We start from the raw sequence: 17,921 nt of genomic DNA, 5'->3' as shown, positions 1-17,921 counted from the left end.
TGGGGAGCGCCCTGTGGGTGTTTCCGCTTTCGCTGCTCAGCAGCCTTTAGGCGCCCGCATTGCACAACCAGGTGTGCCAGAAAAACAGGTGATTGTCAGATGCAGGATGTGCAAACCCTGGTGCAAGGCAAAAGGCGTGTTTTTACTCTTCTTTGCTCAGCAGAGGAGGGAACTGAGGCTCAGAGGAGGAAAGGACTTCCCCAGCTCACAGATCCGGTACGTGCCCAAGCAGACCTGGTACCCAGTTTGCTGAACCCCACTCAGGCCCTTCCTCCATGGGCGCTGCTCCAGCCTCTCTGCGTGAGCTCTCTGACTGGGAGAGTCAGGACTGGCCCTTCCAGCTGTGCACAGAATCCACCCTCACTCTGTCCCATCCTCTCCCCAGTTCTTCAGTGTTCTCCTTCCTCCGACACCTCTCTCCACTCTTCCTTTGGCCATTAGTTATCAGGCTTCCCCAGCTGGGATTTCTCTGCCTCCTCTCTGCCCTGCAGTGGGCCCCTGTGGAAAGACTATCGGGCTCCATCCCGATACTGTGTGTCCTTGAATGAGTCCCTTCCTAATTTCACACTTCAGACTTTTCTCATCTGTGATGTGATGTGACTTTCCCTCCCCCAGGGGCAGGGGGATATCATGGGTAAACCTGGCCACTCACGTCGCTCTGGATAACTGTCAGCTCCCACTCGTCCCCCTTGGTTCCCATCCCGTCCTGCGCTCCACCTGTGGCCCCATTTTCTTGCTCTTGTCAGTCTGGTGGGTCCCTTACCCTCTAGAAGGCCGGGTGTGCTCTCTGCTGCAAGGCTGCTAGTCCCCCAGGGCTTGGCTTTTGTAGCAGGCCTGAACTCCGAGTCCTTCCTGGCCCTCGTTCCACCTGGGCTGGGCTCCTGGGACCCTGGTGCTTTATCTTCTTGAAAAATAGACCAGCATTTTCAAAAGAGGAAATAGAGCCAATTAGTAAACCTGGAAAAAAATATTTACTTGAACAATAAAAAGATAAATTAAAACAACTGTTTTTCACCTGTAACTTTTTTTTTTTTTTTGGTGAGAAAGAGTGCCCCTGAGCTAACATCTGTTGCCAATCTTCTTTTTGCTGAGGAAGATTGTCACTGAGCTAACATCTGTGCCAATCTTCCTCTGTTTTGTATGTGGGACGCCACCACAGCATGGCTTGGTGTGCAGTGTGTATGTTTGTGCCCGAGCTCTGAACTGGTGAACCCCAGGCGGCCAAAGCAGAGCTCATGAACTTAACCACTATGCCACTAGGCCAGCCCCTTCACCTGTAATAATATAACATTTAATAATTTTAATAAATAATTGTGACTATGAATTGTTGGTGATCATGGGATGGAATGTGGGCTCAGACTGGCTTGGGAGGATCAGGGATGGATTCCCAGAGTGTCTGGCTTTTATTTTTCTTTTTATTGTGGTAACATACACTTAACAAAAAATTTACCATTTTAACCATTTTTAAATGTACAGTTCAGTAGCATCAAGTATATTCCCATTGTTGTGCAACCGTCACCACCATCCATCTCCAGAACTTTCATCTACCCGGACTGAGACTCTGCACCATTGCACGCTAACCGCCCTTCCCTCCTGCCCCGCACCGGCAGCCAATCCCCTGCTTTCTGTCTCCATGAGCTGACTACTCCAGGTGCCTCATATGAGTGCGATCATACAGTATTTGTCCTCTGTGTCTGGCTTATTTCACTCAGCACAATGTCAAGATTCATCCATGTTGTAACTTGTGTCAACATTTCCTTGCTTTTTAAGGCCGAATGATCTTCCTTGTATGTATACACCATATTTTATCCATTCATCCATCAATGGATATTTGGGTTGTTCCCACCTTTTGGCTCTTGGGAACAATGCTGCTGTGAACATGGGTGTACAAATATCTGTTTGAGTCCCTGCTCTCAATTCTTTTGCTTATATACCCAGAAGTGGAATTGCTGGGTGATATGGTAATTCTATGTTTAATTTTTTGAAGAACTGCTATACTGTTTTCCACAGGAGCTGCACCATTTTACATTCCCACCAACAATGCACAAATGTTCCAATGTCTCTACATCTTCACCAACACTTGTTCTTTTTTCTTTTGTTTTGTTCTTATAATGACCATCCTCCTGGGTGGGCCTGGCTTTCCATGTGACTCTGAGAAGATGAGTAGGAGTGGGACGGGGAGGGTAGGTCACGGCTGCACTTCAGCAGCAGGAAAGGCATATGAAAAGGCCAGAGGTTTGCTGTGCAGGGTGTGCTGGGGACAGAGCAGCCCCATGCGGCTGAAGCTTCCAGAGCATGGGGAAGAGATGGCAGGGGCGGGGACCGAAGGCAGGGGCTACAGCCCCATTGTAGAGGCCTGAATCCTGCCTGAGAAGCTTGACTTGATGCCATTGGCACAACAGATGACTCCAGAGTCTGGATGGGTTAGAACTCTTGCAGCCAGGGAGCTCCCAAACCTAGCTAGGAGCCCAGTATCTGCTGTGTGACCTCAGCGGATGTGACCAGGGCAAGTTACTCTCCCTGTCTGAGCCTTAGTTTCCTCTTCTGTATAATGGGGGTGGGAGGGTTTTTGCAACAGTACCTACAGGGGAGAATGACTTAGTTGCTATGGTCAGTAAGTGGCTGTGATGGGGAGGCTTTGGGCTGACTAGGGCAGGTGCCTTGCTGCAGAGAGCTGACTCACCTGGCCTGCTCTGGCCTGTCTGGCAGCCAGGACTCCCAGCCCAGTGGACCTTGGCCTATATCTTGTGGCCACTCCTCCATGAGTCCAGGAGCAAAGGGGCTGAGGCTGGGAGAGAAGAAACAAACCAGCCCCAGGCAGGCCCGGGCCACCCTGAGAAGCTGAGCCGACCCAGGGCTGGCTGCAGGGCCCCCAGTGCACAGGCCTTGGCAGTGCACACAGCCACACTGCACCGACACCTCAAAACAGTGCCACCAGGAGGCTGTGGTCAGGTGTCCATGTCACAGACAAGGAAATTGAAGTTTGGCCAGAGTAACTTGCCCGAGGCCCCAGCTAGAAGCAGGAGGGCCAGGATTCAAACATGAGTCTCTTCGAGGATTTATGCATTACTGGGAATTGAACTAGACTCGTTTTTCCGTTCACTTGTCATTCCACAAGTGTTTCCAGAGCATTTACTGTGGGCCAGGTACAGCCCCAGGAGTGAATGAGGTGGTCTCTGCCTTCTAGAAAGTCCCTTTCTAAGGGCTGAGAATGACCTCCTATTGAGCTTCTGCTGTGTGCCAGGAGCGCACCTAAAGTGGTTCATTTAATCCTCACAGCCATCTGACGACATAGATTATTAGCTTCGTGTTATGGTTAAGAACGTCGAGAATCAGAAAAGGCAGGGAATCCCGGAGGCTGCACAGTTGGGAAGAGGTGGCACTGTGCTGGTGTGACTGGAGTGCCTGCTGTGTGTTCCTGAGGCTGCACACTCTCACCGCCAACTAGGCAGCCCTGGCCACATGCCTGCCCGGCCTTGGCCTGAGAGTCCAGCTCCCGGTTGAGCTGAGGTCGGACCCTCCTATTTAAATGCTACACTGGGATGTGAAAAGGGCTTTGGCTGGGGCCTGGAAGGAAACCCACTGTCCCTTTAGGCCAATTCCACCACAGGCGGCATGTAGGACCCTGGGAAAGTCCTGTTTATCTCTGGCTTCAGTCTTGTCATCATCAAACGGAATGTGGCTCTTTGCCCTGCCTTAGCCTAGGGCCTTGGGAGGATCAAAGGTGATCATGGGAGATCACGTTAGACAATCTCGTGGTTGACCATGGCGCACTGCGGGGGGATAAAGGAGGCAGAGGGAAGAGAGCTGACCAGGCCCTGTTGGGGCACATACCCTCAACTCCTTCCTTTACCTAGCAGATCGTACACACACTTCAATGTTGAGTTTGGAATTCTCCTCTTCCAGGAAGTCTTCCCTGACCTACCCACACATAGACTGTGGCAGAGGCCTCCCTCTCATATAGGCCTGGGCACATTGTGTGGTCACTGTTTCCCCCACTAGACTCTTGAGGCAGAGACCACATCTGGGTCCTAGGCACCCTGCACAGTGCCTGCCCAGAGTGGGTGTTGGGTGTCCGGGCACGTTGAGTCCTGACTCCATCTCTGCAACTCTTCCGTCCAGCTCAGCATCCTGCCTCCCCCCCTTCAGCTCTGCCTCCCCTTGCTGGTTCGCCCTTTCTCCTCCCTTCCCTTCCCAAAGTGGAGGGAACAGAGATGCCCTCTCTGCCCAGGTCGGGCCCTCTCTGTGGGCCTCGGTGTCCCATGAGCACCCGGCGAACGCCGCGCCCCAGCGGGCCCGCTGCCAGGCGCTGGGATAAAGCAAGAAATCAGAACCAGTTCCTCGACAAATGACTCTAAAGTGGCCCAAATGGCATCCATATTAACCACCAGGAGGGTCCATTAAATCTGCAGGGCTCAGGGAGGGACCTCTGACAGGGAAGCGGTGAAAATGCGCGAAGCAGAATCAAAGAGTCCGCGACACAGCGGCTGCGGGGCGGGGCGCCACGTGGCAAAGACGCGCACACCGACCTCGGTGACTCGAATCACAAAGCCCGGTTGCCGTGGCAGCGGCGGGGCCAGCCAGCGGCAGGGTCCCGCGGAGGGGTCTCTGAGGACCTCACTGCGGGGGGCAGGCCAGCGCCATGGCCACCAAGTGGTTCAGCGGAGCGCCCTTCGGGGTGCAGAGCCACAGGTGCTGCGGGGCGAGGGCGGGGCGACTTGGCCTGGGGCTCTGGAGCCTGGGGGAGGGGGATACGAGGGGGGCTGGAGTGAGGGGAGGGGGCTGGAGTGAGGGGAGGGGGCCGTAGTCTCTCTCCTCTTCATACCTGCTGCGCTTCCCTGCCCAGAGTCCTTTCACCATCCTTCTTAAGTCATTTACAACCATCTCAAGAGCACCTACCATGTGCCAGGCTCAGAGAGGCCAAGTGACTTGGCCCATTGTAGGTCAATCAGCTCAAAAGTCGTGGTCAGGATCTCAGCCCAGGTGTCTTTTTCATTCGTATTTACATAGGAGATATCTGTCTATATATATGTCACCTGTGATATCTATCTGTCACCTACTCTGGGCTGGGCACAGTTCTAGCATCTGGGGATACAGCAGTGAACAAATAGCAAAACCCGGGACTCAAAGAGTTTGCATTCTTCCGGGGGAGGGGTGGTTGGAGAGGATAATAAACAAACCAGAAAAGTATGTAAAATGTTGGATAGTGATAAGGGCTATGGAGAAAAAGAGAGCTGGGGGGAAGGAGCTGGCAAGTGCTGAGGAATGGGCTGGGGCTTGCACTGAGAAGGTGCTTTTGAGTAAAGACCGCCACAGGGGTGAGGGGACCAGGCAAGAATGGTATCCAGGGAGAGGGAACCAGGAAGGAGGAAGACCCCGAGGTGGGAGCAGCCCTGCTCATCCTTCATGAACCAGCCCCAAAGTCACCTCCCCTGGGAGGCCACTCCCCCAGCCCCCAGAACTGCCCTTGCCAGGGCTGGGTGCCAGGCACTAGGCTCTCACCCTGCCTCTGTCCCTCCCTAGGTTTGACGTCTCCGCCATTTATCCCAACCAGAAGAAGTTCAGCACCTTCACGGAAGCCCCGTACTCCAGGCAGCATTCCGTGGACGTGGTGAGTTTGCTCAGCTTCCCTGGTTCTCCGGCGTGGTCTGGCCCTGCCCCTCCGAGTCCCCCGCCATGGCCGGCCGGTGAGCTGAGCTGTGTGAGGGCTGTGCCTTACACCTCTCCATGCCCTCAGACCTCAGCGCAGAGCTTGGCTCAGAGCTGGGCCTCAGACGTGTTTGATAAACGCAGGGGTGCAGTGAAGAAGGGGGGGGCGGGGGGGGGGCGCAGAGCCCTGGGCTCCGTGCCCAGCTCTTGCCTTGACTGGCTGTGGGCTCTTGAACGAGTCACTGCACTTCTCCAAAGTGTGGGGGCCAGTGTGTTGACTGTCCCTTGAGTGCCATGCCCCAGGTACCAGGCTCGGTGCTGGGGGTGTGGGCCACAGAGGGGCATTGCCTGGCCACCCCCAGGTCAGAGTGGCGGCTTGGTGAAGACTTGCTCTGTGGGTGGACTGGCTGGGTGTGGCTGGCCTGGCTCTGACTGCGTGCTGACTCAGTCCCACATAGGACCTGGGACCTATGGCAGCAAGGAGACCTGCTTCAGCAAGAAGAAGCTAAAGAAGGAGGTGGGCACAGGCTGGGCAAAGGCCCAGGAAGCCACCCGGCTCACCCAGCTGCCCCACTTCCAGTACCAGGCCATCCTGAGGGAGAAGAAGCTGCAGGTGAGGCCCGGGGCCTCGCGGCTCCCCACTGCCTGGTGGCCTCAGTGTCCCCCAGGCCCAGGTAGAGCTCATCCTTTAGAGCTCATCCCATACTACCCCCGGGGCTCCTTCCCATGCGGGCATTCCCAAGTTTAAAGTTTTCACCTTCTGCTCTCTTCTCTTGGGGCAGAAGGAAAAGCTGGGGCCTGGCTCCTACAACTTCAAAGACTTCTTGGAACAGCTGCAGCAGAAACCGTGCAGCACGCGGGGGCTGCTCAGCTCCGGGGAGGTTCGCTTCCGAGGACTCATTGGGGTAGGTGTCCTCGTAGACGGCTCCCCGTTCCGCTCTCTGCAGAGCGTGCAGCCCAGAAGGTGCTGGACGCGCCCTTCCTCCCACGTGTCTCCTCCCCAGGCTGGGCCAGGCTCTCCTTTGGGTCTCCACAGCCCCTCTGTTTTCCAGTGCCACAGCCTCGAGCCCACCGGCTGTCGTCTATCCATTCCTCACCTGTCTCTCCCGCCAGGCGGGGAGCTCCTGCTGGCAGAGGCGGGTCTGGTTCATCTCTGAGTCCCCAGTAGAGATCCTGGCATACGTTAGCTGCTCAACAAACTCATCCATTTAGGTATCTAGCCAGCCAGCCAGCAAATAATGATTGAGCCCCCAATAAGTGCCGTGGACCGTTCTAGGCCCTGGGGACCCAGCAGTGATGAAGACAAGGTCCCTGCCCGCATGGCGCTGGTGTCCTTGTAGTAGAAACAACCGTGCAAAGAAGCAAATCATATATAATCAAGCCTGTGAGGAAAAATGAGACAGGGAAAGGATAGAGTGATGGAGGTGCAGTTTACAGGGTAGTCAGGGCAGACCTCTGGGAGGAGGTGACATCTGAGCAAAACCTGCCGGATGTGAGCCATGGAGACTCACAGTATCTACAGAATACCCTTCCAGGCAGCAGGAACAGCAGAGGCAGAGGCCCTGGGATGGGGACATGCTTGGCGATTTAGACTGGCAGGCAGGAGGCCAGTGTGGCTGGAGGGAGTAGGTGCAGGCGGGAGGAGGTAAGAGCACAGAGGAGTGAGGGCCAGGCCATGAGGACCTTTCAGCAAGGTGGGGGCTTCAGGTTTGTTTCCAAGTGCTGTGGGAGGACGGTGGGGGGTTTTGATGGGGGAGGGCCCTGATTTACGTTTTTGGAGGCGAACCCCACTCGTGGGGTGGCAGCAGGCATCCGTGAGAGGTGGGGTGACAGGAGGGTGGCAGTGGCATCGCTGTGGGTGGGTGATCATCCCTGTGGGGGGACACTGAGTGGGGTTCAAGCTCAGTAGAGTTGTGAGGGAGAAGCAAGAGCCGCGCCATGCTGAGCAGGTGCTGGGCACTAAGTGCCCGGCCTCCCCTGGCCCTGGCGCCCTCTGCGCCGGACGCTCTTGTCCTCCAAGCTCCTCAAGCGCACCGTGCTCTTTCAGCTGGGGCTTTGCTCCTGCTGTTCCCTCTGCCAGCAATGCCCTTCTCCCCGCAGCGGCCCCTCACCCCTCAGCTCTCAGCTCCAAGGTCTGACCTGACCCCCACTAGGTGACATCTCACTTTCCTAGAAGTCCCTATTGTGATTGTTTATTTAGTGTCTCTCCCTCACTGGACATCAGCCCCTGAGGGTGCACCACATCTGCCTAGTTTGTTCACTGCAGAATTTCCTGGTCCCAGCTGTGCCTGGCACATAGTAGGCATGCAATAAGTGTTTGTGGATTAAATAAGTATATGCTTGCCTCCTAAGGACCTGTGCTCTAAAACATTCTAATGTTTTATAGTCATTCCTGATGAGGCCCTGGAGGCTCAGAGAGAGTAAGCAACTTGCTCCAGGCTGCACAGCTGCAAGTGAGGCAGCTGAGAACCAAGCTGGGGCATGTCCACCCCCAGAGCCAGGGCCTCTCCCTACACCTCTCCACTGTGAAACCTCTGTGAAGCCTGGAAGTTGCTCTGCCATGTTCAGGGGACGGGCACGTGCATCTTCAAGTGCAGAAGCTGTAACTGCAACGTAGGGAGAGGGGATGCCTTGAGGCATTAAAAAATGAGTCCTTACCTTCGAGTGTAAAGTAATAATAGCTGACACTTAACACAGCGCTTACCGTGGGCCAGGCACTGTGCTGAGCCCCTGAGTGTGCTAATTAATTTAATCCTCACAACAACCCTGAGAAGTAGGCACTATACTGTGAAGCAGGTGCTGGGCGTGCAGAGCCCAGGGTCACAGAGCTACCAAGCGGCAGAGGCAGGATTGGAATCCAAGGTGTCCACGTGTCACCTGCGCTTTCCGTGTAGGCTTGCTCACGGGGGTTTTGTTCCTTGACTGTCTGTGGAGCCCAGGCTCTCATGTCAGAGCCCAGCCAGCTGATGGCAGAGCAGTGGGGGAGCAAAGCCGATGCTGTCTGTTTCCGTCCCGTGTCCCCAGCCCCCAGCACCAGGGCATCTGTGAGTGCTGGCGGAACAGGGTAAAGGGGCCATGGCCTGTCCCTCCTTTCTGGCTGCCTCTCCTCCCCCGGTCCCCATATCTGCTTCTGCAGGAACCTTGGCTGGGCCCCGCAGGCTCCCTCCTGGGCTCAGGGCTAGACAGTAAGTTCAAGGAGGTGATGGTGCCCGGTGGGTGCAGAAGGCACTCCCTGGGGGAAACTCACGTCCAGGGCCTGCTTTTCTCCATCATCGTCTCACTATGAGACCTGGGCTGGGACCCTGATGGCCTTTACTAGTCTCTGTTGCCTCCATTTGCCCCTGCACTACTGCAGGTCTACAAATGCTACCTGTGCAGGGTGCCTGCCTTGGTCCCCTGAGTCCTTCCCCAGAGGGCAGGGGCTGTCTGACCACAGCCCCTACAAAGGCGATGCTTCCTCTGGTTTCCCAGCTCCATCCCCCACCGGCCCTGGGCATGGCCCACCGCCCCCTCCCTCAATGCACCCTCCCCTCTCTTGGTTTCGAGGACACTGGGCTCCCTAGCCCTGGAGTTCCTCTGCCAGCCTCCCTCCACGGCACCGCTTTCCCAGCCCCTGCCCTCCCCACCTTCCTCTTTGGGGTGATCTCCCTCGCCCCGCGGGCTCCATGTGATGTCTGCAGATTCCCACCCCCAGGTCCCCCAGATACTTCAAACTCTGCACCCTCTGCCCGCCCACAACTCAGCATCTCTTGTGGAGGAATGGCCCCACCCAGCCGCCAGAGCGGGAAACCCAGCCATGGCACCTGATTCCCCGCAGTCACTGGGGTCTGTGCTTTGCCTGGTCCTCTTCCCGTCCCCACGGTATGGGCCCTGGCCCAGCCACCACCCCTCTCCATCCCCTTCTGGTCTCTCCATGGATTTCCTGGTCTCCTGCCATGGCCAGAGGCCCCTTCCGAAGCGCCTCACGCCTCAGGGTCAGGTCTCAACACCTCACGGCCTGCAGGGCCCTCCCTTCCCTCTTCCCAGCAAACCTCTCCCAACTGGCCTCCTTGCCTTTGCCCACCGGCCTGGGGGACCCGCCTGGAGGACCTGCCTCCTCCCCTACTGTCTTCTGGGGTTCTTCTTCTTCTTCAAGGTCCAGCTAAAAAAATCTTAAGTTATGATTCCTGCATTCCCCCCCCCCACCCCCCGCCACCAACCCCAGAGTTAATCACTCTTGCCTGGGTCCCAGAAGCTCTGACAATGTGACATTCCAGATAAACTCACAATCTTTCACATCAGCCCCGGTGTGTCGTACACCCTGAACCCGAAGGTTTGAAGGAGATGAGGCTCTGCCCGCAGCGCAGCGTGGTCCTGAGCTCCAGGAGCCACCTGCTTGGGCCCCTTGTCCTGACCCTCCCTGCTGAGGCCCGGGGACGTTGTGGTGCTCATTGCCTGCCCACCCCAGTGCCCCCAGTGTGCTGGGCAAACAGCAGAGGCTCCGAAGGATAGTGGATTTTGGCGTTGGAGCCGTAGTGCAGCCCCTTCCAGAGATGGGACCTTGGAAGCGAGGTTCGCCTCTCTGAGACTCAGTTTCCCCATCTGTTAATCGTGGATGGCACTGATTTTATTTCATCGGGTCACCTCCAGGACCATGATGTTAGGCTTGAGAAGCAGCTAACTCATGATGCAGGGACCCAGTCTCCTACCTGGAGGCTTTCTCCTGAACACACCTGGAACCCCCGGGCCCTGGAAGGAGGCAGTGGGTAGTCTGCTTCCCCTGAAGGCGAGCACATCTGGTGTCCGCAGCGGCCTGGCTTCCCCAGCAGAGCTCCCTGCCTCCTCTGCCCTGTCCGCCCCATTCTGGGCTGCCTCTTGGGGGCCAGTTCCAGGGGCCAGAGGTGGGCAGGGCTGAGTCATCCGTGGAGCAGCAGTGACCCCTCGTGGCTAAAAGATGCAAAGCGGCAGCAAGCATCCTGCTAGGTCTCGACCCACGGACATCTCCCCCATCGACCCCCCCCCCCACCCTTCCTCCCCCCAGCAGGGTGGCTCTCCTGGCTCCACCTACGAAGACCCTACTTCTGACCCTGGCAGTCGAGGCCCCAGATGCTCATTCTAGCCACAATTCTCAACCTCTCCTACCTCCTTCTGCCCCCCAAGACAGCCACTCCACCCTGACTCATCATGTGTTGGTGCCCACGGTGGGCTGGTCACTGTGCAGGAGGCTTTGTAGACATTATTTAGTTTCATCCCCGTTACCCTGGAAAAATGTCTTCCCATCCCCGTGTTACAAATGTGGACCATGAGGTTCAGAGGATGAGTGGTGTGCCCAAGGCCCCTCAGCCAGGAGGCAGCAGAAGCAGGAATTGAACCCAGGACTCTACATCCTTCTGAGTCACAGTGCTGTTCACAGCACTGTGAGAAACGCACTCATGCAAATGCAGGGCTTTGACACAGGGGTGTAACGGGTGGGACTTCCGAGACCACCAAAGCAAGCAACTGTCTGGGGTGCCAGGGGAAGGAAGGCTTCATTCCCCGGAGAGATGACCTTTGAGCTGGCTTTGCAGGATTGGTACAATTTTCCAAGGCAAAGAAGGCAGGAAGGGCATCTCAGGTGGCGCTAACAGCACAAAGGCAGGAGGGTGGCAGAATGGCATGTGTTTGGGGACTGCAGGGGGCCCCCTGGGGCTGAAGCGTGGGCTGTAGGATGCGAGTGGTAAGGGGTGAGTCGGACAGGCCAGTGGGGTGCTGGAACCGAAGGCTAGCAGAGGTGGAGGCTCCCAGGCCCACAGTGTTGTGCGCTGGGGGCAGCTAACACGCAGAGGCCTGAACATCCGTTCCCCTCCTGGGGGGCGTCTCTTCCTCAGATGCACTCAGTGCAAGGAGGGGCATTGATGGCCTTTATGCCCCCCACCCCCCACAGAACTACTATCCAGGCCCTGGAAATTATGGGGAGAAGGGCAACCCATACACGAAGCTGGAGGAGAGCTCCTGGAACCGGTCTCATTCAGAGGGCCTCATGTGCAGGATGACCAACAAGCCACCCCCCTTGGCCCATCAGGTATTCCCCTCACCGGAGGCGGGGGGACCTTGCCTGCCTTCCTGCACAGTCCCGGGGGAGACTCCTGGAGCAGATGGGGAAACTGAGACCCCGGAGGGACCATGGGCTGGCTTCAGCACCTCTCCTGCAGGGATTGTCACCAGTGCTCTGTTCTAGGGGAGTGGTTTGGCACCGGGCACCTACACCATCAAAAGTGGCATCGAAACGTACTTGGCGCAATCCATGGGTACCCGCGGCCCCTATGACACTTTCTCTGGCGACCGAAGCAAGCCCCAGCCTTACGGACATTACTCTGTGCAGGTGTGTAGCCGGGGGTGTGGGGGTGCATTCCCGAGTAATGTATCGGCACCAGGACACCCCCCTGTGTGCCAGGTGCTGCGCAGGGCCCTCCCTGTAGCTGCTCACCTCCCCATCATAGCAAGGGAGGGGAGGGCTCGCTGTGTTAAATATGGAGACCAAGGCTGGCCGCTCAGCTGGTAAGGGGCAGAGCTGGGGATCGAACCCCAGTATGTCTGTCTCATTTCGCCCCGAGTTCTCTTTCCTCTGTGCCGGCGTGAACTGCAGGGGAAGTGCAGAGGAACAAAGGCCAGGGCTGGATGAGAGCCTGGCCACAGGCCTGAGGGACCTTGACAGTGAAGGTCTGGGTGTCCTGCTGTTTTGGAAACACTTCCCAGGCATCACAGACTCAGCTAGGCTGGCTGGGTTAGTGGCAGTGTTAACAAGGCAGAGAACTGGGCAGCCGGGAGGGGAAACTGAGGTAAACTGTAGCTTGACGCCCCCCTTTCCTGCACCGTCGAGTTCCTGCTGTGCGATCCGTAGCGCTTTGTTTTCTTCATGCTCATAGCAATGGACTCACGTGTTTGTCTAATACAAACCATGTAGAGTGTCGGCAGGTGGTGAGTGCCAGGGGCATCGGGAGCGCTAGGAAGGGGGTGGTGGTAGTGAAATGTCGACATACTTTTGGACCAGTTGGTAAATAGCCACTGAATGAACCCTCCAACCTGGTTCCTCGCTGGGGCCCCCAGACCTCCCCATGACCAGCGACTAAGGTGGTCCTGCCCAGCACAGCAGGGGCCTCGTGACCCTCCTCAGGCCCTACAGCCAATGCCCATCCAGATTGGCCAATGCCCAGGCCACATAATAGTATTTTTTATTATCTAAAAAATACTTGACTTGACTTCTTAGAGCAGTTTTAGGTTCATAGCAAAACTGAACAGAAAGCACAGAGTTCCTGTGTACCCTCTGTGCCCGGCTACACGCACAGCCTCCCCCACTGCCAGCATGCCGCCCAGACGGGTACATTTGTTATAGCTGATGAAGCTATATCGACATGTCACTATCACCCAAAGCCCATGGTTTCATTAGGGTTCACTCTTGATGCTGTGCACTCTGTGGGTTTGGACAAACGTGTAATGAGTGTCCGCCGTTATAGGATCACACAGAGTGGTTTCACTGCTCTGAAGACCCTCTGTGTTCCCCCATCACACTGGATTCTAAATATTTGGACTGTCGCTCCTGCTTACAACAGTGCCTGGCTCAGTAAGGGTCCATGAAATGAGTGAGGGAGGGAGGAATGGACAGATGCAAGCTGGGGGTGGGGTGTGGCACGGAGGTAGGGGTGCAGGAGGCTCTGTCGGACTAACCCAGCCCTGGCGGGGGCCAGTATCTGAACTGCCCAGGTCCGGCTGGGCCTCGGGGTCGGCCTGGTCTTGGGACATGGGCAGGCAGGGTGGGGAGTGAGGCCACATCGTGTGCTGCCTGCTTTTCTCTGATTGCTGGTGAGAGTCCAGAAAGGTGGTCTTGATTTTCCTGGCTTAACATGTATCTTTTTTTTCCTCTCTGTTTCTTAGGGAAAAACCTGCAGGGAACTGATGAATTTCAAGAGTTTTGTGGAAGAACTTAACTCACGTCACAATCAGAAGCGTGGGGTTTTTTCGAAAGTTCCCCGCAACCCAAAAACCCCTCCAGAGAGGATTTACTGGACCACCCTTAGCCAGTGCCCCCGAAAACTAGTCAGTGTCCCCCCCGTGGCCTTCCTTCCATCCTCTCTTGGAAGGTGGCCCTCCGGTGCGGGCCGGGGTGGGGTGGGGTGGCTGTTTCAGGGGGAAAGCTCAGCCATGGCTATCAGACTTGCCTGGTTCCCAGTCCTGGTCTTGCAGTTACCAGTCACGTGGGGTCAGTCTGACTCACTCTCTGGGCCTCGGTTCACACGCCTGAGTGTAACCAGGTGGCTGTGCGAATTGCAGGAGTTGCGGACCAGAGCCCACAGCATGGAGCCTTGTCCCCAGGAAGTGCCGGCCAGTGTTGAGCTCCACCCACTCCCCCCAGAGGGAATAGGGCAAAACCTAGGGCAGGGCAGTGTGTGAACAAGGGGTCTACCTCCACAGAGGGACTGCACACCTGTTCCGTCCAAGGGACAGGTGGGCTTCTCCCTGGGGGGGCGGCAGCCAGTGGTCTGGACAGGCCTGGATTCTAGCCGGGGCCCCCTAAGCAGAGCCTGCCCCCCGGGGGAGAGAACAGCTGAGGGCTTTGGAAGGACTGGAGTCTGGAGGAAGGAAAAAGGGTGCTAACGTTTCCCAAATGCCTGCTCTGGGCCAGGCACCTGCCAGCCCCCTCGACTCCCAGGGAGGGATCATCATTTGCATTTCACAAAAGGAAACTGAGGCCCAGAGATGGGAAGGGATTTGCCCAGGCTCCCCCAACAAGGGCAAGAAGGAGCCGGGGTTGGAACCCAGCTCATCTAGCTCCAAAGTCTGTGTAGCTTTGCTCCCCAGGCTGGGGTCCGGAACATCTCTATGGACCCTGCCAGGCCACGAGGACCCTTGAGAACCTGGAGAGAGGTGTCAGGCTGATGGGAGGGGGTTAGCATGGGTGGCATGGGTCATGAGGCACTACAGGGTCCCTTCACCTCCAGAGATGGGCTCCTGGTGAGTTGGGAGGTGGCTGGGTACCTCCCACCATCCTGGGCTCAAGGTCCAGGGCCGCCAGGTGAGTGAGGTCAGCCCCAGGAGCCCTCACCTGCCCTGGCCCCAGGCTGAGCACCCCAGACCTCTCCAGCTTTCAGCCTTCATTTCTTACCCCTAGGCCACGTCTGGTCCCGGGATGTGGCTTCCTCCAGAGAAGGAGTGCAGACAGGTCAACCAGCCACCGTTCCTGCTGTCCTCCAAGAGGATGGGCATGAAGGCCTACCAGATGCTTGTGGGAAGCTGGGTGAGTGGGTCTGGGTTGGGGGCACACGGTGATGGGCGGGAAGCCTCCCCTGCCGCTGCAGGCCTGGGAATGTGCATTTCCCACAAGTTCCCGGGTGAGGCAGATGCTGCGGGTCCAGAGACCACACGTTGAGAACCAGTGCACTAAGGGACACCACCTCAGAGCCGTCTCATGCTCTCATTTTCTGGGGAAATGCTCCCTCCATTCTCTTTTGGTCAGTGTTCTTGGGTTTTGCCTGCCTTCTTGATTTACACAAATGGCGCTGGGCTTCAACCTCCTTCCCGACCTTCAGTTTTTAGGCGCGCTTTTATTGGGGTCTAATAATTGTATAGAAAGGTGCATGAATCCTAAGTGAACAGCTCCATGACTTGTCACAAAATAGACTCACCTGGGTAACCACCCCCCAGGGCGAGGAAGAGCATGTTTCCTGCACCCCAGGACCCCCCATCACCTCCCTCCCCATCAGGTAGCTCGTGTCCTGGCTTCCAGGAGCACAGGTTACTTCTGCCTGGGTATGAATAGCTGTGTATTTTTAATCTCTCTCCTGGTGTCCCTGGGAACGTCTTGCTTGTAACTTACCTGCCTTCCCATTATGCTTCCACTGCCCCATCCCGCAGCCCACACCTCAGCCTTCCCTCCTGCACCGCCCCCCCCCCCCACCTTCCCCAGTGATGGCTTGGCCCAATTGTGCTCACATCCCCTGCGCTGCCTGATCCTCGTGAGGACCAGCTTCTCAATCCCCAGCATCCTTTTTTGTCTCACCTCCAGCCCGCACCCCCTGCAGGGAAGAGGGTCTTCACTCAGGGACCTCAAATAAGATCTTTAGACAAGAGCCAAATGTCCATGCTGCTGCCCCATGGCCGGCCACTCCACCGTAGGAGGGGCTGGTGTGAGGTCAGGCTTCCAGAGGTTGAGCTCACCCTGCCCCAGGGCAGGAAGCCCCTCTGCCTGCACCCCCTGGACCGGGAGCCTGCCCCCATGAGACTGCCCTTTCCCTGGTCAGAAGCAAGTCCTGCCTCACCCTGAACTAGTGTCTGACTCCTAACTTCTCCCTGCCCACCCTTGGCTCCACTTCTCGGCAGAAGGTGGGGTGTCTGTCCTGTGGTGCTCCTGCCCTCACTAGTCACCCTGTGCAGGCGGCATCTCCTCACTGAACTTGTCTGCTGCCACCTCTCGTATCTATGACCCTGGTTTCTGGGTGGCATCGTGTATTAATTTCCTAAAGCTGCCATAACTAAGTACCACAAACTAGGTGCTTTAAAACAACAGAAATTTATCCTTTCACGGTCTGGAGTCTGGAAGTCTGGAGTCCGGGTGTGGGTAGGGCCGTGCTCCCTCTGAAAGCTAGAGGAGAGAGTCCTTCCTGGCTTCTCTCCAGCTTCTGGTGTGGCCGGCAATGCTTGGGATTCCCCGGCTTGTAAATGCATCACTCCAGTCTCTGCCTCCGTCATGCGCCTGTCTTCTTCCGCGTGCCTCTTCTTCTAAGAACACCAGTCACATAGGATTAAGGGCCCACCCTACTCCAGTGTGGCCTCATCTTAACTAATTGCAGCTGCAGCTATTTCCGAGTAAGATCATACTCTGATGTACTGGGGTTAGGACTTCTGCGTATCTTCTGGGGACTCAATTCAACCCATAACAGATGGAGTAGGGAGGAGCCTGGGGGAGGGCGGACGCCTGAGAGCAGGTCTCTAAGCCAGGTGTCTGGCTTGCTAATGTCCTGCGTCCTCTCCTGTGCAGAACCCGGTAGGTGTGGGCCGCTACCTCAACCCCTGGCTGATGGAGACAAAGGACCGACGGCAGCGCTATCGGTCCCTGTACCTGAGTGGGTCCAAGCGCTATCCCTCCAACCCGGCCTGGGACAGGCTCTTGCAGTGAGTGCCGCTGGAGCTCCAGCAGCGGGGCAAGGGCACGGGGGCTTCCTGTGGGGGGGCTGGGGCTTTCCCCCTTGTGCAAGGTTCCTGTGGGAACACAGTTGCTGCTCCTAGTGCCAGCCAAACAGCCATGGCAGTGGAGAGAGTTCAGATCCTGGCTCTGCTGCTTACTGACTGTGTGAGGTGGGGCGCATCACTTAACCTCTCTGAGCCTCACTTGTCAGCTGTCAGATAAGCAGAGGACGGTGGCAGCCCAAATGAGATGCTCTCTCTAGAGCTCCTGGTACAAGGAAAAGGAACTCAATAAACACTAACTCCTCCTCACGGCCACACAGTCGAGGCGCTGCCTTGGGGGCTCTCCACGCAGAACCTCAGTTTCTTGTGTTCATGACAGTTGGTAAAACTTGTCTCAGCACGTCATTGTGGAGCCTAAGGAAAAAGGGTGCATGAAATACCTTGGCTAACTGTAAAACAGCCTGCAAATGTTAGCCGCTGCCGTATTTTATTGACCTAAGACGCCATCAGTTGCAATGCAGTCTGAACTTCAGAAGTGTTAAAATGTGGATAAACATGCACTTTAGATCTCATCGTGTTGATATTAGAAAATGCAGTGAGGGCGTGAGGACCAGATGCTGGGGATCAGATTGCTCAGGGAAAACCAACTTTTAAATGCTTATATTTCTCAAAGTAATCCTGTTGTGTCTTCCTCCTTCTTGACTTACTCCCTGTTTCGGTGGCTTCCTCACAGAGGGTAATGGCGGGTAACATTTTTGATAGACTGCATGTCTGAAAAAAAATTTTTTTCAATCGAGTTCATAATTGTTTACATCAATGTGAAATTTCAGTTGTACATTATTTCTTGACTGTCACCACATAAGTGCTCCCCTTGAGTCCCTGTGCCCACCCCCAAGCCCCCTTCCCCTGGGAACCACTGAACTGTTTTCTTTGTCCATGTGTTTGTTTATATTCCACATATGAGTGAAATCATCTGGTGTTTGTCTTTCTCAGTCTGGCTTATTTCGCTTAGCATAATTCCCTCCAGGTCCATCCATGTTGCTGCAAATGGGATGAATTTGTCATTTTTCTGGCTGAGTAGTATTCCACTGTATATATATACCGCATCTTCTTCATCCAGTCATCAGTCCATA

At 56.2% G+C, this 17,921-nt stretch overlaps 1 protein-coding gene across 2 annotated transcripts in view; it reads left to right on the top strand.

The window, feature by feature from the left end:
- Window positions 1-4,546: 4,546 nt before the first annotated feature.
- The window catches only part of CIMAP2 (ciliary microtubule associated protein 2), a 32,582-nt gene continuing 19,207 nt past the window's right edge, over window positions 4,547-17,921 (top strand). The window contains exons 1-9 of one of the 2 annotated variants that reach the window (XM_014844378.3): window positions 4,547-4,692; window positions 5,524-5,611; window positions 6,098-6,262; window positions 6,432-6,554; window positions 11,552-11,689; window positions 11,846-11,989; window positions 13,540-13,701; window positions 14,774-14,899; window positions 16,640-16,773. In XM_014844378.3, the coding sequence (XP_014699864.3) occupies window positions 4,643-4,692; window positions 5,524-5,611; window positions 6,098-6,262; window positions 6,432-6,554; window positions 11,552-11,689; window positions 11,846-11,989; window positions 13,540-13,701; window positions 14,774-14,899; window positions 16,640-16,773 (1,130 nt within the window). In that variant the 5' untranslated portion in view covers window positions 4,547-4,642. Of the gene's footprint in view, window positions 4,693-5,523; window positions 5,612-6,097; window positions 6,263-6,431; window positions 6,555-11,551; window positions 11,690-11,845; window positions 11,990-13,539; window positions 14,191-14,773; window positions 14,900-16,639; window positions 16,774-17,921 lie in introns of those variants that run through there. The other variant, XM_070509834.1, reaches the window with a different exon arrangement.

This window comes from Equus asinus, chromosome 5, assembly GCF_041296235.1.
Source record: "Equus asinus isolate D_3611 breed Donkey chromosome 5, EquAss-T2T_v2, whole genome shotgun sequence".
NCBI lineage: Eukaryota > Metazoa > Chordata > Mammalia > Perissodactyla > Equidae > Equus > Equus asinus.
Note: the sequence above shows the minus strand (reverse complement) of the source record. Positions and strands in the feature narration are given on the sequence as shown.